The sequence below is a fragment of the Anolis sagrei genome, chromosome 2 (assembly GCF_037176765.1).
Source record: "Anolis sagrei isolate rAnoSag1 chromosome 2, rAnoSag1.mat, whole genome shotgun sequence".
Classification (NCBI taxonomy): domain Eukaryota; kingdom Metazoa; phylum Chordata; class Lepidosauria; order Squamata; family Dactyloidae; genus Anolis; species Anolis sagrei.
The window spans coordinates 180372666-180399130 of record NC_090022.1 but is presented as its reverse complement, the minus strand read 5'-3'; the positions used below and the strand labels follow the sequence as shown (position 1 = coordinate 180399130).

The 26465-nt window shown below is 40.8% G+C and overlaps 1 protein-coding gene across 1 annotated transcript in view; it reads left to right on the top strand.

The window, feature by feature from the left end:
- Positions 1–13682: 13682 nt before the first annotated feature.
- Positions 13683–26465, top strand: part of PITPNC1 (phosphatidylinositol transfer protein cytoplasmic 1) — a 259261-nt gene continuing 246478 nt past the window's right edge. Inside the window, exon 1 of the mRNA XM_060763096.2 lies at positions 13683–14524. Coding sequence (XP_060619079.2) covers positions 14465–14524 — 60 coding nt within the window. The 5' untranslated portion in view covers positions 13683–14464. The remainder of the gene's footprint in view (positions 14525–26465) is intronic.

The following is a 26465-nucleotide window of genomic DNA, read 5'->3' as shown; positions in this document are numbered from 1 at the left end:
TTGGCAGGGGGTTGGACTGGATGGTCCATGAGGTCTCTTCCAACTCTTTGATTCTATGATTCTATGAGTTGAAACATTCACACCCAGCTCTAGCAGAGAAGAGAAGAGCTCTTTGCCCCACCCCAGTCATTCCACAGATATATAAACCCATTTTCCTAATTCCAACAGACCTCACTACCTCTGAGGATGCTTGCCATAGATGCAGGCGAAACGTCAGGAGAAAATGCCTCTAGAACATGGCCATATAGCCCGGAAAAACCTACAACAGCCCAGTGATTCCAGCCATGAAAGCCTTCGACAATACACTGAAAAGGATGTATTGTCGAAGGCTTTCATGGCCGGAATCATTGGGTTGTTGTGTGTTTTCTGAGCTGGATGGCCATGTTCTAGAAGCATTCTCTCCTGACATTTCGCCTGCATCTATGGCAGGCATCCTCTGAGGTTGGAAACTAGGAAAAGTTGAAAAGGGAGAAAAGGCATGATAAAACTTTAACTCCCATGGCTCCATGGACCATTATACGGACCAAAAGGTCATGAGTTCGAAGCCTGTATGCTAATCAAGGTGGTCAGTTGAAACATTCACACCTGGCTCCCACAGAGAAGAGTCCTTTGTCTCACCCTGGTCATTCCACAGATATATAAACCCTTTTACCTAGCTCCAACAGGCCTCACTACCTCTGAGGATGCTTGCCAAAGTGCAGGCGAAACGTCAGGAGAGAATGCCTCTAGACCTTGGCCATACAGCCTGAAAAAACCTACAACAACCCAGTGATTCCGGCCATGAAAGCCTTCGACAATACATTAAACATGAATGAATTCTTATGCACACTACACATATCTTATTTGTAGTGCAAAAATCACTTAAAACAATACAATAATTAAAATGAAGAACAATTTAACAAATATAAACTTATTAGTATCTCAATGGGAAGTGTGGGCCTGCTTTTGGCTCATGAGATAGGATTGTTGTGGTTGTGTGCTTTCAAGTCGTTTCAGACTTAAGTTGACCCTGAGCGAGGGCCGGGTAAATGACCTTGGAGGGCCGCATCCGGCCCCCGGGCCTTAGTTTGAGGACCCCTGATCTACACTGTCATATAATCCAGTTTCTGAATCCATTCTCTACTTTGAACTGGATTGTATGAATCTACACTGCCCTATAATCCACTTCAGAGTAGATCATCTGGATTTGGAAACTGAATTATATGGCAGTATAGATGCGGCCAAAGTAGACCATACATTAGTGAATTGGATTCAATGGAAAAAGAGAGGTTCTTATGTCACACAACGCAGGCCCCTTCTACATTCCCACATAATCCAGATTATCAAAGCAGATAATCCATTTTATATGCTTTGTACAGGATTATTTGAGTCTACACTGCCATTTAACCCAGTTCACAGCAGATAATCTGGATTTTGTATGACAGAGGGACAATAGAGGAAACTTCACAATCGGGGTTGTATGTATTTGAGCAATCGATCTGTGTTAATTTTGCATGAGTAAGCAAAAAGACCTAACCTAGACCAGAGCTTTCCAAATATTTAATGTTGGTTGCACACATTTTAAATATGTATTGTCAAAGGCTTTCATGGCCGGAATCACTGGGTTATTGTAGGTTTTTTTCGGGCTATATACCCATGTTCTAGAGGCATTTTCTCCTGACGTTTCGCCTGCATCTATGGCAAGCATCCTCACTACCTCTGAGGATGCTTGCCATACATGCAGGTGAAACGTCAGGAGAAAATGCCTCTAGAACATGGCCATATAGCCCGATAAAACCTACAACAACCCATTTTAAATATGCATTATTTTGCAAAGTAGCCATTCGATTTACTAGCAAACTGGAGGTTAAAGCAAGCCCTCATAAGAGATATGGACACAAACATAAACTAATAACGAACTCTATGGAGACACCATGTGTCTTGTGAAAACCTTACACACACGCGCGAGCATATGCACATACATAAATACACACATATATAATATGATTTGTAAGATAATAACATACATTTCCAAGATTTTTGTCATTTCTTGTGACATTTCAGCAACACACCCACACATTGCCACCAACACACGGAAGCTGGATCTATACATCTGCCATATATCCCAGAATCTGATCCTAGATTATCTGCTTTGAACTGGATTATATGAGTCTACACTGCCAGGCCCCTTCTTCACTGCCATATAACAGGGTTTTTTTCTGGCCAGTTTTATCTTCCTTCACTTCACGATTTCCATTTTGGGGTCTGTATTTATTGACCTATGCTTTTTTAACATCACGAGGGGAGCTGGTAAGGCAGATTTCTCCTTCTAAATACTTTTAAAGAGCTGGTGGTCTGTTTGCAGGCATCCTCAAACTACAGCTCTCCAGCTGTCTGGGCCACCAACTCCCAGAATTCCTGACCATTGAACAAGCTGGCTAGGCCTTCTGGGATTTGGAGAATATGAGAATGTCAATATAGGTACACCATGGTCAGCCCATTAAAAGACCTTACAAAATATTATCCAAATGTCTGTTCAAATAAAGTCTGGCTGACAGAAGGAGAACACCTCTAATTTCCACTCTCTCCCCCTTTTGTTGTCAAAATCTAGTATCTTTTTAGTTATTAGCCTTTCCCTCTGATTTTTAAAGCTAACTCCAAGGTCAGGCTTGATAACAAAGCTATTTTATCATGTGCTTTATTCATCTTTTGCCCATCATACAATAAACCTGTATAACCTGTCTGGAAAAGTCACTGGAAGGCTAACAGCCTGATCAATGCAAAGATAGGCATGCTTAAGACCACTCAGTCTATATTGAACTTTGCTCTTCATACATTGTGTTGTGGCGGCTAAAAAAAATCAGTAGCTTTAGAAAATAATCAGGTTTTTAACAAATAAAATGTAAATTGGATCTAATCTGCACTAATCTTTTGAACTGTGATAATTTATCCACTATGAAACTCAATAGACTATGCTGAGAGAAATGCATGTGTAATAAGGCTGGCAAAAATAGCATTTTCCCTGTCCCTCTAAAACTTTCCTTGTGGCTTTCCCATCAGTGTAGGGCTGGATTAATGGAATAGGCTGGTAGTGGACGCTTAATTTATTAGATATGAAGATCATCAATGTGGCCATTCTTCCACCCCTGAAGGCGTCCTCCGAATTCAGATGGAAAGATTTCTAGCTGTCATTTACAATTGCATACAAATGAAAATCAGCAATAAAATATAGTTAGTAACAGAGTTAAAAGGAATAGACGTAACAGGACAAACCACAGCAGCAAGAAAAAAACCTGTGATTTTAAAGTATTTAAATTTCTATTCCATTAGTATTGAATTTTAATTTTATCCTATGTATTTTACTATATGCATTTTATGGTGGTGTGTTTTATCTGGGTGTTTTAACTGTATTGTACCTTGCCTCGAACCATGAGAAGAGGCGGGTAACATTATTATTATTATTACTATCCGTCCCCTGCCACGCGTTGCTGTGGCCCAGTCTGGTGATCTGGAAAATAAAGTAATGAGAAAGTGTTGGTTTCTAATATATGTAATTCCTTTATGCTTGTAGGTAAACAGTATTTCTTGTTGTTTCTTTGTCAGTGTTGATGTGGAGAGTGTCTGGTTTCCTACTCTGGAATATGCAACATATCATAGTCCTTCTTTAAGGGTCTCTTTCAAATCTAGGATACTATATATCTGTGTGTGTGTGAGAATCATATCTATCTATCTATATTTATGACTGGATGGCACTTTGTCAGGAGGGTTCTGATTACATTTTCTTGCCCTGGTGAAGAGAGTTGGACTGGATGGCCTTAAGTATTTTCTGTTGGTCATGGGGGTTCAGTGTGGGAAGTTTGCCCCATTTCTGTCGTTTGTGGGTTTCAGAATGCTCTTTAATTGTAGTGAACTATAAATCCTAGTAACTACAAACCCCAAATGTCACTGTCTATTTCCTCCAAACTCCATCTCTGTTCATATTTAGGCATATGGAATTTTTGTGTCAAGTTTGGTCCAGATCCATCATTGTTTGAGTCCACAGTGCTCTCTGGATGTAGGTGAACTACAATTCCCAAACTCAAGGAATGCCCACCAAACCCTTCCAGTGTGTTCTGTTCGTCATGGAAGTCCTGTATGCCATGTTTGGTTCAATTCCATCATTGGTGGAGTTCAGAATGCTCTTTGATTGTAGGTGAACTATAAATCCCAGTAAGTACAAATCCCAAATGTCAAGGTCTATTTCCTCCAAACTCCATCTGTGTTCATTTTTGGGCATATGGAATATTTGTGCCAAGTTTGGTCCAGATCCATCATTGTTTGAGTCCACAGTGCTCTCTAGATGTGGGTGAACTATAATTCCCAAACTCAAGGTCAATGTCCACCAAACCCTTCCAGTGTTTTCTGTTGGTCATGGGAGCCCTGTGTGCTAAGTTTGGCCCAATTCCATAATTGGTGGAGTTCAGAATGCTCTTTGATTGTAGGTAAACTATAAATCCCAGCAACGACAATTCCCAAATGACAAAATCAATTTTTTTGAGTGGAGGACATAAATTGGACTGTTAGGTGTCTTGTGTCCAAATTTGGTGTCAATTCCCCCAGTGGTTTTTGAGTTCTGATGATAGCACAAACTAACATTACATTTTTATTTATATAGATTATTAATACTATTATTACCATCATCAAATAATATACCACAACCTTTTGTGGACTGCAAAAGGTTATTCATTACACACATAACTGAGGTAAATGGTGAAGTCAAATAGAAATTGCATTCAGAAAATGTAAACACTGGCCCCACCTACACTCATATAAAATCCAAATAATCTGCTTTGAACTGGATTATCTGGCAGTGTAGACTCATACAATAATGTGGATTATCTGCCTTGAAAATCTGGATTATATAGCAGTGTAGCAGGGGCTATATTTGCATATGCTAAACAGGGTTGGTGGCAACACCTACAAAAGTATTATAACTTAATTCTACAGTTTATCTTTTGAGTAAGCCTCCTTAATATGTATGCATGTATCTTAAAGTCACCTGTCAATTTATGGGGGCAGCATAGGGTTTTCTTAGGCAGGAATATTCAGAGATGGTTTCGTCATTTCCTTCCTCTGAAATATAGCCTACAGCTTCAAGTACTAGTTTATAGTTTCCCAACCAAATACTAACCAGATCTAACCCTGCTTGGTTTCCAAGATCAGAGAGGATGTGGTGGCTTTAGAATATTTAGGATCACCCTTTACGGCTGTATTGTTAATCTCTCTGTGGTTGTTATGGTAGGTTCATAGAAAACATGGTAAGACTTACTTGAATTGGGAAAATAAAAATGCAAGTTTATTTCGAATAGCCAAACCTCCAGGTGGATCACGTCTACATAAATTCCCAAAGACTCCATATAGTCTTTGAACAAAACATTTATACCTTTGGTGTATATTCAAAGCAGTTTTAAGGCTCTATAAAGTTTCACTGGTGCAAAAGGATTAGCTGAGGTGGCTCATATAAAACAATAACTTTTCTATTAAAATTGTTTAAGCAAGCAAGATGGGACATGCTGTTCATTTCCTGATCACATGGTACCCTCTACTGTCTCAAACAACATCATTCAGGCGGAAATGTCTATGATCTTTCTGACACCCTTTAATTCCCCCCCTTTGATGTTCTGACTCCTGCAGGAGGAATCATTACCCTTGTCACTGAAAATAAGGCTCTCCTCTTGTGGTCCTGAGTGAAGGTATTTAACAATAATAGATAAGCAGCACAACACTACCACCATAAGCAATCCCAAGAGACAAAACAACAGAAAAAGTTTTTTTATCTACTGATGGAGGGTATCCAACTCATTAACCAACCAAAGGGAGCCTGTCCCCTCAACATCTTTTGCAAACTTATCAGTTCATCCTTCACAGAGCTTCCCTCCAGTTAGGTTTAAGTAGTCCGGACTGAACACAGGGTACTCAGAGTACTGTTGGGCCATCATGGTGCTATTTAAAATACTATTAGACACATAACCGGAATTATAACTGCCATGTAAATAGAAATAGTCATTACACGTCTATAGTTTCTCAACTGGCTGCATCTCACTTAACATTCCAGTTTCCAGAGAAGCGGCAATGAAAACACCTCTTATGAGGGCTTGACAGAACTCAACTTCTTTGAGTCCGTCCAGCACCATTGAGAACAAGTTGGGAGGACCTGCCATCGTTGCTTGGAGGCTCTCTAACATAAAAACTGGATCAGATATCAAAGTGGACAAGAAAGACATCTCGGACACCGTGTCAGGGTGTTCATAAACCAAAGTCACAGTCTTCCTGTGTTGCTCAAACATATACCTGGCATGCCTCTTAACCCAATTGTTTTGGTCCAACTCTAACACAGTGACTCTGTCCTTCGGTGATCTAGTATGAGGAATATTTCATACAACATATGAAAAATATAGCATATATGAAAAATATAGAGCAGAGACATCACACTGGCAACGAAGATCTACATAGTTAAAGCAATGGTATTCCCCATAGTCACCTACGGATATGAAGCTGGACCTTAGGGAAGGCTGAGCGAAGGAAGATAAATACTTTTGAACTGTGGTGCTGGAGGAAAGTTCTGAGAGTGCCTTGGACCGCCAGAAGATCCAACCAGTCCATACTTCAGGAAATAAAGCCCAACTGCTCATTGGAGGGAAGGATAGTAGAGGCAAAGATGAAGTACTTTGGTCATATCATGAGAAGACAGGAAAGCTTAGAGATGACAATTATGCTGGCTGGGGAAAATGGAAGGAAAAAGGAAGAGGGGCCGGCCAAGGGCAAGATGGATCGATGGTATCCTTGAAGTGACTGGATTGACCTTGAAGGCGCTGGGGGTGGTGACGGCCGACAGGGAGCTCTGGCGTGAGCTGGTCCATGAGGTCACAAAGAGTCGGAAATGACTGAATGAATGAACAACAACGAAAAATATTATTGTAATCTTGGTACTCTGCATCATTTTAGTAGGTCATAATTAACATTATACAAAATATATTGCTAGAGGAGTTGGACTTTAGATTTTTGTTAGTTGGGCTTTCGAATAATATACATGCACACATACACACACTTGCACAAGAACAGAAATAGAACTTATGTAAGACAGTTTCTAGCCTGAATCTATAAATGTATATGTTAGAATCAAAGTCTAAAAATTGTATGCTTGCACATACACTGACCCACTTAAAAGTTCTAGTTAGTGGAAGCTTAGTTTATTAGTTATGAAGATCATAATCGAGGCCATTTTTCAACCTCTCAGGAAAAAAAGCTAAAAAATATGATATTGAGAGAATAACAGTCACCCTTGAATAGTTTGTGTGCAGTGTATATATGTCTAATCAAAGGATGGATGGGCGAAGGGTGGTAAATTAGAGGACCATCTATATTGGTTGTTTGTATCTTCTTCTATGTAACGTTTTAAAAAATAAAATCCTAGAGCTGCAATCTTATTTTTAAATGCCTATTATTATCATTGGTTTTCAGTTCCATTTGCTCAATAGTGAACAGTAGGACTGAAGAAAGAAATGACACACAGCAAGACAGGAAATAATAAGTATACACCAAACAGATGAAATTTGCAGTCATTGTAATAAGCATCAAGGCTAAGTATTGACAGCTGTTCAGCAGCAGGAAAGAGTAAATTTGTATTAATGGCGTTCCTGAGTACGTTTGGCATTTGCTTGCGGTTTGAAGCTGGGAAACTATGGGTCCTTCCACACAGCCATATAACACAGAGTATCTGCTTAATCCAATTGTTTTTGAGTTCTGTCAATCCCACAAACGAACATTACATTTTTATTTATATAGACTAGCTGTACCCACCACGCTTGCCTGGGGCCAATCTTCCCTTCCTCTTTCTCTCCTTCCTTCGCTCCTTCCTTCTTTTCCTTCCCCCCTTTCCCACTTTCTCTCCTTCCTTCCTTCCTTCTCTACTTCTTTCCTTCCTTCGCTTTTTGCTTTCATCCTTCCTTCTCTCTTTCTTTCTTTCCTTCTCTCCTGCTTTCTCTCCTTTCCTTACTTCACTCCCTTTCCTTTCCTTTTTTTTCTTTATCTCCTTCCTTCCTTCTCTACCTTTCTTTCCTTCCCCCTTTCTTTCCTTCCACTTTCTCTCCCTTCTTCCTTCTCTACCTTTCTTTCCTTCCCCCCTTTTTTCCTTCCACTTCCTCTCCTTTCTTCCTTCTCTACCTCTTTTTTCCTTCCCCCTTTTCTTTCCCTTCCACTTTATCTCCTTTCTTCCTTCTCTGCCTCTTTCTTTCCTTCCCCCCTTTTCCTTCCATTTTCTCTCCTTTTTTCCTTCTCTACCTCTTTTTTTCCTTCCCCTTTTCTTTTCCTTCCACTTTCTCTCCTTCCCTCCTTCTCTACCTCTTTTTTTCCTTCCCCCTTTTCTTTCCCACTTTCTCTCCTTTCTTCCTTTTTTACTTCTTTCCTTCCTTCTCTCTTTGCTTCCATGCTTCCTTCTCTCTTTCTCTTCTTTCTTTCTTTCTTCCTCTCCTTCCTTCCCTCCTTCTTCCTTCCCTTTTATCCTGTATCGTCATTTAGCTTTTTGACATTTAGCTTTTTGGGGTTTTTAAGTCCTTTTCCACTAAGTGATGGTCATTTGTTGGTCTGTTAGGGGTATAGTGTCCAAATTTTGTGTCAACTCATCCAGTGGTTTTTGAGTTGTGTTAATCCCCCAAACTAACATTATATTTTTATTTATATAGACTAGCCATCCCCTGCCACACGTTGCTGTGGCCCACTCTGTGTATATGTGCTATGTGTGTTTATATGTGTGTATATATATTTGTGTATGTGTGTGTTTGCATATATATATATACATACATACATACATACATATTGTTGTTCATTCGTTCAGTCGTCTCCGACTCTTCATGACCTCATGGACCAGCCCACACCAGAGCTCCTTGTCGGCCGTCACCACCCCCAGCTCCTTCAAGGTCAGTCCAGTCACTTCAAGGATGCCATCTATCCATCTTGCCCTTGGTCCGCACCTCTTCCTTTTACCTTCCACTTTCCCCAGCATAATTGTCTTCTCTAGGCTTTCCTGTCTCCTCATGATGTGGCCAAAGTACTTCAACTTTGTCTCTAGTATCCTTCCCTCCAGTGAGCAGTCGGGCTTTATTTCCTGGAGGATGGACTGTTTGGATCTTCTCGCAGTCCAAGGCACTCTCAGAACTTTCCTCCAACACCACACACACACACACACACACACACATATGGTGGTGGGGTGGGGGTTGCACCATACATTGTAATGCATTTTTTATTTTTATTTATTTGGCTTTTTAAGCCTCTTCTGCTGTGTCTTTCAGTGTTTTTATGAGTGATGGTCACTTGTTGGCCTGATAGGTGTATTGTGTCCAAATTTGGTGTCAATTCGTCCAGTGGTTTTTGAGTTATGTTAATCCCACAATTTTCCCTGATTTTCCAATAAAAGTCTCACCAAGTTGAAGAAAATGCCACCGAGACGCTGGCCCAGTTGGGCAACCAGGAACTGTGGAACTCCCTGCTGCAGGTCAGATCGGTTTCAAGCCAGGGGCTCCTGGCTGGCACGCCATTAAAATAACCATTGGAGAGCCCTGTAATTACACATAGTTCCAGAATTAGACAGATGCTGTTAATGTTAAACAAAAGGGAAATGGGTGAGGTTCTTGTACCCTGTTCTTGTATATCCCATGTTTGTCCTTTCACTTCTGTATAGTAAATTTCTTTCTGAAGCATTTTGTGCCTACTATTGGAAAAAAATATTCTCATTTATTTAAGACATGTATATCACATTTCTTTCTAGCAGCTCACTTAAAATAATGAGTTTGAACTGCTGGCAGGAATGATTTGCTAATAAGAGCTGTCTTGCACATCATGCTGGAATGTTGCATAAGAAAAATGAAAGCCAGCCGAAAAGCACTGTATTTTTCAGCTTCAAACTTTGCTCAAAAGATTGCCCAAGAATGGCTGCGGTTGATAAAGCCTCATTTCACCTTGTCCTTATGCTTTTTTCTCCCCAGAGCAATGTCAATGGCTATTTTCTTCCTGTGTGTGAGTCCTTGGATCTGGCCCAATACAAATAAGACAAATATATTTTAAAAAATCTCGCCATCTGTTTACATGGCACTTTTCAGAGAACAAGTTTGTCAAGTTCCTGTCTCAGGGGACTTTGCAGTTTATAAATAGATGCACAGGAGGGGAAAACCAGTCAGAAGAAGGGAAACAGTCTGGTTGAGGTTATCAATGATTACGGTATTTCATTTACAAGTATGTTAAGTGCGAAGTGGGATTTTTGGGAAATAATGGGGCTCCCTCTTGGAAGCAATTCCAAATATTAAGGCACATTGGGGAAGAAGTAGCAGAGTTGTTTCAAGGAACAAGAGAACTGATGGCTGAGGTTGATAAGGCTTATTGGCTGATGTTAAGGGATGTGCTGGGCGGAAAACTAAATCCAGGGGAAAATGGAATGATTAAGGATATTTTTTTCCTCTCTTACATTGCCATATAATACAGATTAGCAAAGCAGTTTTTTTTTGTCGTGTCAGGATCGACCTGAGAAACTGCAAGTCGCTTCTGGTATGAGAGAATTGGCCGTCTGCAAGGACGTTGCCCAGGGGACGCCCGGATGATTTTGATGTTTTGTCATCCTTGTGGGAGGCTTCTCTCATGTCCCTGCATGAGGAGCTGGAGCTGATAGAGGGAGCTCATCCGCCTCTCCCCGGTTTCGAACCTGCGACCTATCGGTCTTCAGTCCTGCTGGCACATGGGTTTAACCCACTGCGCCACCGGGGGCTTCAGCAAAGCAGATAATCCACATTCTCTACTTTGAACAGGATTATATGAGTCTACACTGCCATATAATCCAATTCAAAGCAGATAGCCTGGATTTTATATGGCATTATAGAAGGGGCCTCAGATAATCCAGTTCAAAACATATAATGTGCATTACCTACTTTTATAATCTGGATTATATGGCAGTACAGAAGGGGCCTCAGATAATCCGGTTCAAAACATATAATGTGCATTACTTGCTTTTATAATCTGGATTATATGGCAGTGCAGAAGGGGCCTGTGTCCCTTCCAACTAAGGCCCCTTCCACACAGCTGAATAAAATCCACATAATCTGCTTTGAACTGGAATATATGGCAGTGTGGACTCAGATAACCCAATTCAAAGCAGATATTGTGGGATTTTCTGCCTTGATATTCTAGGATATAGGGCTGTGTGGAGGGGCTCTTTGTGTTGCTCTGGATTCCTTTGCTGGTGATCTGTGTATCATCATGAGATTCCCCCCTCCCCTCCCCAATGACTAATTTACATTTGCTTGAATGCTTCTGGAGATTGAGATTCCAGAGCTGCCAATTTCATTATCATTTATCAAGATACACTTCTTTGTTATCAAGACATTCCTCAGGGCAGTTGCAGCAGATTTATGTATGAAACACCTTACCCTGCAGGCCTGAAAAATGATTTGTTAAGATAATTGCCAGTGTGGTCTGAATTACTAGTGACTGATTCATGTAAAAAAGAAAGATGATTTGGGGTGCATCCAGGGTAAAGGTAAAGGTTTTGCCTGACATTAAGTCTGGTTGTGTCTGGCTCTGGGGGGTGGTGCTCATCTCCATTCCTAACCAAAGAGCTGACGTCCAGAGACACCTCCTAGGTCATGGGGCCACGGAAAACCATTACCTTCCCGCCAAAGCAGTACCTATTGCTCTACTCACATTTGCATGTTTTCAAACTGTTAGGTTAGCAGAAGCTGGGGCTAACAGCGGGAGTTCACCCTGCTCCCCAGATTCAAACCGCCGACCTTTCATTCCGCAAGTTCAGCAGCTCAGTGGTTTAACCCGCTGCGCCACTTTCTACACTGTGGAATTAACACCACTGTAGCTGCCATGGCTCAAAGTTAGGGAATCATGCACCAGCACCAGGCCCATAGCCAGGATTTTGTTTCGGGGGGGGGGGGGGGGCTGAATTTTTTCAGGGGGGGTTTCGGGGGGGGGCTGAGTTTCGGGGGGCTGAGTCTGAGTGAAAGAGGGTCTACCCTAGCAAACCTTTTGTATCATTACCCCAATAACCCCATGCATATGGGATATATTGAGTATGGTGATCAGATCATGATATGAATAAACATAACAGTTTAAATAATGCACCAGTAAGGCCTTTTCGCGAACCACCATCAGAATTTCGGGGGGGGGGGGGGCCTGAAGCCCCTCAAGCGCCCCCCCCCCCCCCGCTACATGCCTGACCAGCACTATTTGGCAGAGAAGACGAAGGCCCCTTCTACACTGCCATATAATCCAGATTATCAAAGCAGATAATCTACATTATCTGCTTTGAACTGGATTATATGAGTCTACACTGCCATATAATCCAGTTCAAAGCAGAGAATCTGGATTTTACATGGCTGTGTAGAAGGGGCATAAGTGCAACTCCCAGGATTCCCTTGGATTGAGCCATGGCTTTCAAAGTGGTATCAATCTGGATTAATTCCACAGTGTAGATGGAGTCCCGCAGTGGTTACCCTTTCAACACTGTGAGCTGCTATTGAAGTATTTTCACATTGCTAATTTCACGTGTCGAGATTGATTTAACCGTCGTGATCGTATTTCCTTCTATTAACCTGCACAATGTTTTAGTGGGACTCTCTGCCCCGGAGTGTGGTGGAGGCTCCTTCTTTGGAAGATTCCTCTCACCTCTTCAGGAGTCTACCGTATACCACGCAGCTGTGGACAAGTCTACATAGGGACCACCAAACGCAGCGCCCAAACAAGAATCCAGGAACATGAAAGGCACTGCAGACTACTCCAACCAGAGAAATCAGCCATAGCAGAGCACCTGATGAACAAACCTGGACACAGCATTTTATTTGAGAACACAAAAATGCTGGACCACTCTCACAACCACCATGTCAGACTACACAGAGAAGCCATTGAAATCCACAAACATGTGGACAATTTCAACAGAAAGGAAGAAACCATGAAAATGAACAAAATCTGGCTAACAGTATTTAAAAAATTCTAAAATTGCAACAGCAAAAACAGCAGGGAGAAAAACAGGCAGGGACATCTAATCACCCTTCAAGAAGAGTTTGCTCCAGGCACAGTCAGCCCATTGTATGCTAATCAAGGTGGGCAGTTGAAAGATTCACACCCAGCCCAACTTACAAAAGCCTTTTGTCTCACCCTGGTCATTCCACAGATATATAAACCCCTTTTTTCCCAGCTCCAGCAGACCTCACCTCTGAGGAAGCTTGCCATAGATGCAGGCGAAACGTCAGGAGAAATGCCTCTAGAACATGGCCATATAGCCCGAAAAAACCCACAAGAACTTTTAAACAGAGGTGGATGGCCATCTGTCAGGAGTGATTTGAATGCAATATTCCTGCTTCTTGGCAGGGGGTTGGACTGGATGGCCCATGAGGTCTCTTCCAACTCTTTGATTCCATGATTCTATGCTTTTACATTCATACTGTTTGGAACGACTTCTGGTTTCCCTTATGCCAGTTTCAACTGTTTGGGTTTTACTCAATGGCGTGACATTGGTGTTCGGGAACACCACTAAAATCATCCTTTGATATTGATGGTGTCTGACTACAATTTGCTTCCACTTTGCTCACTGGCTCCTGAGCAGGGACATGCTGTTTTGTTTAAAAGGCTCGCATTCTTTGCGGTGCCATTTCCCTATTGGCCGGATGGGGCCATCCTTCCTGCTGTGGCTGCTGATGTCAGAGCCACTCTCTTTCACACACCCTTCCTAAGGTTTGCTGCTGCTGCAGAGACTTCTCAAGGCAACCAGATACAGATCCTTACTACAGGCTGTGGTGGGGAAACCCAGCCCCCAGGAATGATCAAAGGTGGGAGGAAGAGCCAAGGCACATCCTGTCTCTTTCCCTTCCAGTGCACTAATGCTGGAGGTTGAAGTACAGTAAGGTGAACAGAACCTTGTTTACCCATCTGGGAAGGAAACCTTACAAAGCCTTTGTCTTGGAAGTCAGCAGCATCTCATCTCTGCCGCTGGCTGATCCAGTCTCCTGCCACTACTGCTGATACTACCATACCATCTTGGACTGCTTCAGCTATTTTTACTTATTTTTTTCCCCTATTGCTCCAAGAATGTCTTGATAGAACTGCGAGGAAATTCCATCTTTTACAAGGTTTCTCGTGGATTCCTTTGAATTCACAATGAGAGCAGTTTATCTTTGAGACTCCTTTGTGTTTGTGGAAAAAAACCACATGACTACATTTTGAAGCAGAAAAATAGGAAGATAGAAGAAATAGGATTTTTTTCCTCTCTCTCTCTCTCATTCTCCCTTTTGCTGGATCAGCTTTCTAGATAGTGGCAGCGGCACATTGCACATACGCTGTCAGGCACACGTACTGCAGGGTGCTGGTGATCTTGGCAATTTTAATATTTTTTGAATATATATATATATCTCAGAGTGCACTGTGATCACATTTCTCCTGGATTGCTGTTTTGCATTGAATGTGTAGGAATATGCTCATGAAGGAGTACCGGATCTGTATGCCTTTGACAGTTGAAGAGGTAAGTGCATTGGCTCCTAATACACTGTGCCTTCCTTAACTCTTTCTTTCCTGCATGTGACCAAAAATGAGCGGATGAAATGCAATTTTATGCTGTGGGATCTTTCTACTGTAATTTAGTAAATTTAGTAAATCATAGCTTGCTTGCAACAGAAAATATGGGCAAAATGAACACAATTACATGGTAGTTGACTGTGTCAGAGGTTTTCTAAAGGTATATATACCAGGCATGAGCAAACTTGGGCCCTCCAGGTGTTTTGGACTTCAACTTCCACAATTCCTAACAGCCGGTAGGCTGTTAGGAATTGTGGGAGTTGAAGTCCAAAACACCTGGAGGGCCCAAGTTTGCCCATGCCCGGTATATAAGCAAACTTAAACATCTGGAGTCATTTGTCATGGCTGATGTGGGCTCAAATTAATGTAATGAGAGTGTATGCAGGTAAACAAAACTTCAATCGCAAAAATAAGCAAAGATAATCTGTTCCCAAAATATGCTCCTTGAATCCTCCAGTGTTTAAATATATAGTTTTGTTTCTCGAGTTTTGCTTACCTGATATTCTCAGTTGGCTTACGCTCTCTTTGTCACATTTTTAATGTGGTTTTTTTAGCATATTTTTCTGAAACAATGTGCCATCTACCTTGTGAATACTACAATACATTTCTAAAACTCTCTACTGAGAGTGGCTGCTGAAGAAACAGATAAAACAATATAAAAGTGAATATAAAGATCATGGTATTTCACACGCAGAAGATGGAATCAGTTACAGTTTTAATGTCTTATGAACTACCTTCTGAGAATAAACTTTGGATACTATCCACATCGGGTCAACTCCTCTCTTGTTTTAGGGCAAGTTGATTGTTCCTTGACTTTAGAGAAGTCTTGACAACAAATTGTTGTGCTTTTTTTTTAATGGCGATCTAGTCAAAATCCTGAAAGTTTCTTTTCTGCTATAATTTTGGGTAATACACAAAATGCATTCAGTTTCTTTTCTTATTGTTTCAAACATACTTCAGTCCACAAGGTGGAGCTTTGGACATGTTTTTCCATTGAGAGTTTTGTTCCTACCTTGTGCTTGATAAGAATACCACAGCTGGATTGCTTGCTGCAGATGTCTAACTGGAAAGGTTAAATATACAATTGCATTGCATAGAGCACACATTGGAAACCTGGTGGTTCTGAGGACTTGTAATGTTTTTGCTGTTACAAGAAAAGTGATACAATGCACGAACGCTGTCTTTCAAAATATGTTTTTATTTAAATGATAACACAGAAATGCAAATGTCAATATCCCAAGGCATTCTGTTTTGGGTTGTTGTAGGTTTTTTCGGGCTATATGGCCATGGTCTAGAGGCATTCTCTCCTGATGTTTCGCCTGCATCTATGGCAAGCATCCTCAGAGGTAGTGAGGTCTGTTGGAACTAGGGAAAAGGGTTTATATATCTGTGGAATGACCAGGATGAGACAAAGGACTCTTGTCTGCTGGAGCTAGGCGTGAATGTTTCAACTGACCACCTTGATTAGCATATAATGGCCTGACAGTGCCTGGAGCAAACTTTTGTTGAGAGGTGATTGGATGTCCTTGTTTGTTTCCTCTCTGTTGTTGTGCTGTTGTGATTTTTGAGTTTTTTAATACTGGTAGCCAGATTTTGTTCATTTTCATGGTTTCCTCCTTTCTGTTGAAATTGTCCACATGCTTGTGTATTTCAATGGCTAGATGCAGGCGAAACGTCAGGAGAGAATGCCTCTAGACTATGGCCATATAGCCCGAAAAAACCAACAACAACCTAGTGATTCCGGCCATGAAAGCCTTCGACAATACATTTTGTTTTGATCTTATCTGCTTAATTCCTACCCATAATTCAGTGCCTCTTGAAATAATTGCTAATCTTTGGGTTGTGAACTAGCAAATTGTTCCTTTGAATTGTTGTACATGTGTATTTAAGTGTACAGTTAATTCTCCCTTCACAGTTCATGATTATCATTTCCTTGGCAGCCAAACCGTCCCTCTAGTTTTTAAGATGTATTCAGATAATTGCATAGAAATTGGTATTTAACAACTAATAATAAGGTTACACCATTTGTTAACGTGTGTCTACCTTAGTCTTGTATGGAAAGTTGGCAGGTTTCAAGAACACCCTCTAGGGCAGTGTTTCTCAACCTTCCTAAACCCGCGACCCCTTAACACAGTTCTTCATGTTGTGGTGACCCTCAACCATAAAATAATTTTCGTTACTACATCATAATTGTCATTTAGCTACTGTTATGAATCGTCATGAAAATATCGGATCTGCAGGATGAATTTTCATTCACTGGACCAAATTTGGCACAAATACCCCATACGCCCAAATGTGAACACTGGTTGAGTTTGGGGAAAATAGACCTTGATATTTGGGAGTTGAAGTCCTAAACACCTGGAGGGCCCAAGTTTGCCCATGCCCGGTATATAAGCAAACCTAAACATCTGGAGTCATTTGTTTGGAGTTGCTGGGATTTATAGTTCATCTACAATCAAAGAGATTTCTGAACTCCACCAACGATGCAATTGAACCAAACTTGGCACACATGTCTCCTATGACCACAAAAAACACTAGAACAGTGGTTCTAAACCTGGGGTTCCCAGATGTTTTTGGCCTTCAACTCCCAGAAATCCTAACAGCTGGTAAAGTGGCTGGGATTTCTGGGAGTTGTAGGCCAAAAACATCTGGGGACCCCAGGTTGGGAACCACTGCACTAAAAGGATTTGGTGGGCTTTGATCTTGGATTTTGGGGTTGTAGTTCACCTACATCCAGAGAGCACTGTGAACTCAAACAAGATGGATCTGGACCAAACTTGGCACAGATACTCAATATGCCCAAATATGAACACTGATGGAGGTTGGGGAAAATAGACATTGATATTTGGGAGTTATAGTTGCTGAGATGTATAGTTTCACCTACAATCAGAGCATTCTGAATCCCACCAACGATAGAACTGGGCCAAACTTTCCACACAGAACCTTCTGATGATCTTTGGTGACCTGACACCCTCTTGTGACCCCCCCCCCCCCACCGGGGTCCCGACCCCCAGGTTGAGAAACACTGCTCTAGCGATTTTTTCATACAGCCCTATATCCCAGAATATCAAGGCAGAAAATCCCACAATATTTGCTTTGAACTGGGTTATCAGAGTCCACTATCGCCTTGATATTTTGGGATATAGGGCTGTGTGGAAGGGCCCTAAGACATATATACTATATATTCTGTATCCATATTCAAAATATTTTATTACTGTAGGCAACCTGTTGGAAATAGCAACCTTCTATAAGTCTCCTATGCTAGATATTTGTATATGTATATAATTCAGATTGCTTACTAAATTGTATGTATATTTTGATATGCATTTTCCCCTTAACTCTATATTGTTTGCGGTTGTGGGAGGGACTAAAGACTATGTGATGAGATCTGCGACTATTCAGATTGAGACTACATTTTTAGATGTCAATTTGCATCAGATGAAGTACAGTACAGTTTAGAAGTCAGACATGTCAGTTGTGTTGTGTTGTGTATTGCATAGTCAGTGTTCATTAGGCATTACACATAAGACAACAGAATGTCTTAGAGAACTTACTGTTTAAACTTTCAACCAATAAGCAATGTCCCTGTATGCTGAATACATAAAGTTTGTAAGTAAATCAACTATGTTATTTTTAACGAAGACTGCTTATTGTGTCTCTTGAGAGCATGATATAGAAATAAGGTATTTTATGGGAGAGTATCTGTTTTTGGGCAACTGCAGTAACACTTCTGAAGATCTGCTACATATTTTGTGCATTGGCATAATATTTGATGCTAACAGTTCAAAGAGATAATGAGGCGTATCAATCTAACAATTGAGAAACCTAATTTGCCTTACATGAATACTTGTAGATATACACCACTAAAGAGAAGATTCACTCAAATGAGTTTTTAGCTCTTCTCCAGAAGACCATACTTTATTAAAAGGTTATGATCATTGCAAATGGTGGGAATGCCAATTAATTTCCGAAAGTGTCGGAGAAGAACTCGGCAACGCTGAAGAGCCCATAGACCACCCAGTAGGTCAGTCACGTCGTGTCGTCCTCCTTGGCTGAGCTCTCAATGGCCTTGATGGAGGCATAGGTGGGGTAGACGAAGTCAATGAGGTTGCAGAGGAGGGAGGCCCCGTAGCCGAACATCAGGTAGAGGCCCAGGAAGGCCACCACGCCTGTGGCCAGGTAATAGCGCTGCACGCCGGTCCTGGCCTCCAGCCCGCCCAGGAGGTCACCCAGACATTCTTTCTTTCTCCCTCTGTTCAGCCTGCATTCTTTCTCTCTCAACCTCTCTTTGTATCTTTTCGCTTTCCATCTCAGCCATTCTTTCTTTCTCCCTCTGTTCAGCATGCATTCTTTCCCTCTCCATCTCCCTTCGAAATTCAAGTTCCTTAATTCTCATTTCCATTTTAAGCTTTTCAAGTGCCAAAGAGGTAGCCATCTGTTCTTGACTACTCCCCTGCGCTTGTGTTTCAGTTTCCTCAACTGATTCTATATCTCCTTCCTTTTCGGCTTCCTCAGAAGTAACCTTCTTTGCTTTGGGAGGTGCCATTGTTACTTGTTTTCAAAATGGCGCCAGTGGTAGCTCTTTCTCTAAGGTAATTTTCAGATGTCGAATTTTGGTTAAAATTTACCTCAGGATCGTCTTAAAATGGACTGGATTGAGGTGTTGTACGATCCACACTGCTGCCACCCAATTATAAAGGCTCTACCACCAAGGAACTACTTTTTTCAGGGAAGGAGGAACAGGGAATTTTAAAATTAGTGAAATCCTACAAGCTACCAACACTTATAAGAAACTCACAGGAGGGAGACTGATAAATCAGGGGAGGATATAACTATCTATCTATCTATCTATATATATATAGCTGAATGACGTCTGAACTGAGAGGTTTTGTAACTGTTTCTTCAATTGGGGTATGCTGCCACCTTTTCTAATATTCAGGCTGAGAGGATACTTAATAACACTCTTCTGTGTTACTATGGGGTTTATTTTCCTCAGAGGATTTAAATATCAATGACATTCACACACAGGCTGTGGTAAAGAGTTAACTATAACAAAACGTTTATTTAACAGGTTTAAGTTCCTCTGGTACAAATGTGTGATGGTTTCAGAAGTAGTTCAGTGCTTGAATCACAGGTTCCAGTCAAAACCTTTAAACTGGGAAACTCTTGTTATTCCACTAAACAGATTCTCCGACACAAACAGCCCAATTCTCCAGAGTCTGTTTACACCAATAGTTCTTCCTTGAAGCAACTCTTAAGAATTTATCACAAGCTAAACTTCCTTCTTTTCCCTTTTCAATTCCTAACTGCTATCCCCAAACTCCAACTGTCAAAACCCAACTGTCAAACTGAAGTCTCAGAATTCAAAAAGGTACCTTTTTTCTTAATCTGAATATTAGGCTCCGCCCCCTATTCTAACCAATCCTGGCCATCTACCCTTTTCTTCCTTAACAAGGACACGCCCCCTCTAAGAAAGCCTACCCTAAGATGACGTCTCCCTGTTTCCCTAATCTAAAATGGCCGCCAGGGCTTCACTAGGCCCATATCCTAACTGTTAAAGGTAAGGGTTCACCACAGATGGCCTGTCTATATTTCCAGGTTTAATATCCCTGTGTGCCTATTTTGCAGGTTTCTTGTTGTGTGTTGGTACTATACAGGTTGGCCATAAACACTCTTTACCATTTACCATTTAACTGCAAAACAAATGGTAAAGAGACTTTATGGACACACTGTATATCTGTATATCTTATACATACATATATATATCCTTGTTATCTTACAAAACATTAGATTGTATTGAGGTTTCCAATCTTATATACCTGTTAATAGATAAGAACCAGTGCCGTTTGAGCATTGTACTAAGAATGGAGACAAGGCTACGACTCCCTGTTTGGGTTTGGAAGTCTAATGGATGACCTTGGCAGGTCTCACTCTCTCAGCTTTAGAAGACGGCAAAGGCAAACTGCTTCTGAACACATATTGCTCAGAAAACCCCATGATAGCTTCACCTTAGTGTCACACAGGAGCTGGATCTACACTGCCATATAATCTAGATAATAAAATCAGATAATCCAGATTATCTGCTTTGAATTGGATTATATGAGTCTACACTGCCAGTTCAAAGCGTATAATCTGGATTTTATATGACAATGCAGATGGGCCTACGTCAGAAGTTCTTCGAAGGCACACAATCACCACTTCGGTGTGACTTACTTCTAAGTAGATGTGTATAGAATTGAGCTTTACATTCTTAAACAACAGCTGTAATTCACTTTCTGAAGTCCAGCTAGCTATCTTCAGCAATTTATGTTCAACTCCAGAAAACCTTTTTAAAAAGAAATTCTGCATTCTTTATACAAATAGGTAGAAATTCTATATGACATGTGCTTTAAAGGACAATTAAAAATTGTCTGCTGAAATATTAATTGAACTTCAAGACAAGGCACTTGTGTTGGTTTGTCTTCCATCATACGATACATTGATAACAGAAGTTGAAAGAATAGTAGAAAAATAATAATAGTATCTTTGTAAGAGAATGTACACAGTTAAGAATTAAATTCCATTATACTCAACACAAGTCTAAGATATTCTCTCCCTTTTTCTCTATTTTGCTGCCCATGCATGCAAAGTAAGGGATTCTGAAGGAGGCTGCAGTTGATCATGCCTATTGTATATAGGCTCATACAACTACCCAGTCTTCCCAGTGTTGATGCTGCTAAAAAACTCCCCAAAACATTTCACTTGTCCATCTTCTTTTCTGCTTTGAGACAAACTACTTCTTCATTTCCCCCCCTATATTGGCAATGTGGATTATAATTCCTCTCGAAAATAAAAACAAAACATAGAAACCTTTCAAGTGATACTAATTTTGTCATTTGGAATAAGATGCCAATTTCAAACCACTAAAGCGATACGCAGATATTGTTAAGGGCCAGGGGAGTGCAGAAAACTATGTCTCACCATAACACTAAATTACCTGAACTAATTTTTTGGGTCAAAGTGTGTCTTCCTGTATTAATGAATGACATGGGATGTTTCCCCCCACATTGGCAGTCTTTAGGAGGAGCCTGAAAACGTGGCTGTTCCAGTGTGCTTTCCCTGAATAATGGAAACAATTCCCTACAAATAACCTAAGAAGCACTTTAATTACCCGTTGGGTTGTTCTTTACATTTTGTTTAAAACCCTCCTACTAGATACACCCTCTGTTCATGTCCAGCATTTATTTTAAAGTTTTAACTATTACATCTGGCCCGGCCATAGGTTTTTAAATCCTTGTGTGTTACTGTCTATGTATGAGTTATATTAATTGTATTGTTTATTTTGCTTATTCCCTGTTGTTTTTATTGATATGTTGTTGTTGTTGGGCTTGGCCTCATGTAAGCCACTCCAAGTCCCTTGGGGAGATGGTGGCAGGGTATAAATAAAGTATTATTATTATTATTATTATTATTATTATCAAATAAATGTATGCAATCATGTGTGTCCATCTGTACACATACACATCAGCTCTAAAGACAAGGAAGGATAGGGCTTTCTCCCATTTTAATATCTTCCATTCCATCCAATGCTCTTTTTAGAAGTTAAACATATGTTGCTTGACTTCTCCACACTTTGACTGCATTCAGTTAAGAAGGACCCATCAGAGAATTAGTAGAAAGGGAAGGTAAGCAGGAAGAGACTAGGGCTGCATAAGTAATTTATTTGATTTATTTCGCGTATTTCTACCCCGCCTTTCTCAACCCCCGAGAGGGGACTCAGGGCGGCTTACAAAGGCACAATTCGATGCCAGCATAAACATAACAATGGATAAAACATCTAAACAGCAATTAAACAATTAAGACAGTCAGTATATACATCAAAATCAATAAAAACAATCTAATGCTCAACGTTCGTCATCTCAGAGTCCGTAAATTCATTCCACATTGTCAAGTACTATTGATTCTGGTCGTCATTGTCCTTATCTAACCGCCAGATTGCCCGAAAGCCTGGTCCCACAACCATGTTTTTAATTTCCTTCTGAAAGAGAGGAGGGATGTCGATGACCTGATTTCCCCGGGGAGTGAATTCCACAGGTGAGGGGCCACCACCGAGAAGGCCCTGCTCCTCGTCCCCACCAATCTCACTTGTGATAGAGGTGGGGTCGAGAGCAGGGCCTCCCCAGAAGATCTCAAACTCCGAGATGGGACGTAGAGGAGATGCATTCGGACCATTCAAATCATTTATTTCGGTCATTGACCAGCACAGGAAATAGTCACATTTTCATACAAACTTGGTATGTTTGGTACATCAAAAATATAAATATAACTACTGAAGCGCACAATATGGGTGAGGGAGCAGAAGGGAAGGGGAAACAGGGTAAAAACATACAATGTCCAGATCCATCACCAAATTGTAGATTCAGACCATGTAAACCAAGTTTGCCCTCCCACTCCAGGCACTAGCACAACAGTTCACTGGCCGAAAGTTGTACCCCCTACCCCCGCCTTTCCTATGTTCTTCTGAATCCTTGATAGGTCAACTTAACTTTCTAAGATTATGTTGTCCAAGACTGTTAACCCTTCCTTCTCAACTCCTCTCCACTCCATTCTTTGTCTGGAGAGACTTCACCTTCTTATGACTGTAAGGAGAGGAAAGATGCTATGTGTGGTGCCTCTTCCTAAGCAGGATCATCTACTGAACTTTGTGGAGACAAGACTAAGGATTTTTTTAAAGGTTACAGCCAGTGCCACCATATGTGCTGACTGTGAGAAGGCTTGCAGTGAACAGCCTCAGCCTGCAAAGAGGGAGCAGCGTCTCATTTACCCTAACTGGACAACTTCCAATGTAATTAGCCCGAATGCTTATTCTGTCAGTATGTGATGGAAAGCTGGAAAAGGGATGTAGTTAACCCTGATGCTAGTTTTGCTGCTTATGGACTGTTTTCCTCTGAAGACTGTAGTCCAAATTGTGTTCAGTGTGCTTTTTAAATGTGGAAAGCCATAGTAAATGTGCAAGTACGTCATCTGGTAAGAATTTTAGAATGCTATTTTCTTTCTTCAAGATGCTGTTTCCCTTTAGTTGAAAAATGCTTCTGCGCTTGTGACCTTTGAATATTTATCATCAAAAAAGGACTTTTCCTTGAACAGTTCATACGTTTATTTAAAGTCTCATGTGACCTGAGTCATATTGTGGTGAAATGTCAGAATCTCAATGTTTTGGAATGTCATCGTGGTTTTGTGGCAAAAAAAAAATCACCATTTAACGTTAGAAACAAAAAAAAATGTATCGCATAAAGTCTAACTCTTTTAAATTAGTTGCTTCAGTAAAAAATTCTTCAGACATCAGCTCTATGGTCTCTTCATAGAGATGTTCTGGGGACAATTCAACCACCATGCTAAATGGATGTAATGTATTGTCGAAGGCTTTCATGGCCGGGATCACTGGGTTGTTGTAGGTTTTTTTCGGGCTACATGGCCATGTTCTAGAGGCATTCTCTCCTAACGTTTCGCCTGCATCTATGGCAAGCATCCTCAGAAGCAGTGAGGTCTGTTGGAACTAGGAAAATGGGTTTATATATCTGTGGAATGACTAGAGCTAAGTGTGAATGTTTCAACTGACCACCTTGATTATTTATTTATTTATTTGCTATACTTGTATACCGCCGTTTCTCAGCCTAGCCGGCGACTCAACGCGGTTTACAACAACTTATAACAAACAACAGTATACAGTTTAAAAGCATAAAAACACGATCCACAATACATATATCAATAAAACAATCCAATTCATCTCTTGACTAAAATCGTGATCCAGTTTCGTCGTCCAAATTGCCAGTCCTTCAATCATTACACTTATTGCACTGAGTTAACCGAACGCCTGCTCGAACATCCAGGTTTTTAGTCATTTCCGGAAAACCCATCAATGAGGGGGCTGATCTTACCTCCATGGGGAGGGCGTTCCATAGCCGTGGGGCCACCACAGAAAAGGCCCTGTCTCTCGTCCCCGCCAGCCGCACCTGTGAAGCAGGCGGGATAGAGAGCAGCCCCCCCCCCAGAAGATCTTAGGGTCCTGGTGGGCTGATAGGCTGAGATACGTTCGGATAGGTAAGTTGGGCCAGAACCGTTTAGGGCTTTAAAGGCCAGCGCATTTGATGGCTTGGCTGTTGTTTGGTGTGGCTTGTTAATGCCTCGGACAATCTTTTGTTGAGAGGTAATTAGCTGTCCCTGATTGTTTCCTCTCTGGAGTTTCCCTGTGTTTAGGTGTTGTTTTGCTGTTGTAATTTTAGAGTTTTTTAATACTGGTAGCCAGATTTCTGTTGAAATTGTCCACATGCTTGTGGATTTCAATGGCTTCTCTGTGGATTTAATTAACTCATAAATATTTCAGCTAAATGTCCACTGAGTAATTTACTTAATGCTGACAATACTTCAGATTGTATTCTTGAGGCTTTGGACAACTGTGCTGAGTTCTATACCTGTCCAGTTGTATGGACGAAAAAACATTATTCACTGTTTACGATGTAACAGTTCCCTGTGGCATAATTAAGTATTGATTATTTTTGGAATTTACTGAAAAATCTAAGTAGATATATCCCTTAAGACTTTGATTGTTCCTAGTGCTTGCATAAGTACATAAAGAATAGAAAAGCACATGTTGCTTGTCCCACCTTTTAAATAAATACAATGATTGCTTAATGCAGTGATTATTTGCTAAACTACCGTATTTGCATGAGCACTTCTGTTTAAAAAAGCATTCAAAGCAGCTATCCGTATCAGTAAAAGTGTTCAGTATAAAAGAAACAGTACAGCCAAACATTTATGTTGAGAATGTTAAATATATTAAAAACTAGCCGTCCCCTGCCGTGCGTTGCTGTGGCCCAGTCTGGTGATCTGGAAAATAAAGTAATGAGAAAGTGTTGGTTTCTAATATATGTAATTTCTTTATGCTTGTGGGCAAACAGTATTTCTTATTGTTTCTGTGACAGTGTTGATGTGGAGAGTGTCTGTTTTGCCTACTCTGGAATATGCAACATATCATTGTCCTTTTTTAGGGCTCCCTTTCAAATCTAGGATACTATATTTGTGTGTGTGTGAATAATATCTATCTATCTATCTATCTATCTATCTATCTATCTCTATCTATGGCTGGATGGCTCTTTGTCAGGAGGGCTTTGATTATGTATTTTTGCCCTGGTGAAGGGAGTTTAACTTGATGGCCTTACGTATTTTCTGTTGGTCATTGGGGTTCTGTGTAGGAAGTTTGCCCCAATTCTGTAATTGGTGGGGTTCAGGATGCTCTTTGATTGTAGGTGAAGTATAAATCCCAGTAATTACAAGTCCCAAATGTCAAGATCTATTTTCCCCAAACTCCATCTGTGTTCATATTTGGGCATATGGAATATTCATGCCAAGTTTGGTCCAGATTCATCCTTGTTTGAGTCCACAGCGCTCTCTGGATGTAGGTGAACTACAATTCCCAAACTCAAGGTCAATGCCCACCAAACCCTTCTAGTATTTTCTGTTGGTCATGGGAGTCCTGTAAGCCACGTTTGGTTCAATGCCATAATTGGTGGAGTTCAGAATACTCTTTGATTGTAGTTGAACTATAAATCCCAGCAACTACAACTCCCAAATGACAAAATCAATTTTTTGGGGTGAAGGACATACATTGGGTTGTTAGGTGTATGCTGTCCAAATTTGGTGTCAATTGGCCCACTGGTTTTTGAGTTCTGTTAATCCCACAAACGAACATTACATTTTTATTTATATAGATATCTAAAGGCGGGGGGGGGGGGGGGGCATAATATTCAGTAATCCAGTCTGAAAGCCGCAGTAATATAGAATTGTTATCAGATGATGGAATTTCATTACAGAAGGAGCCATCTTGGCTTTTTGGTCAAAGCGTTCTAAAT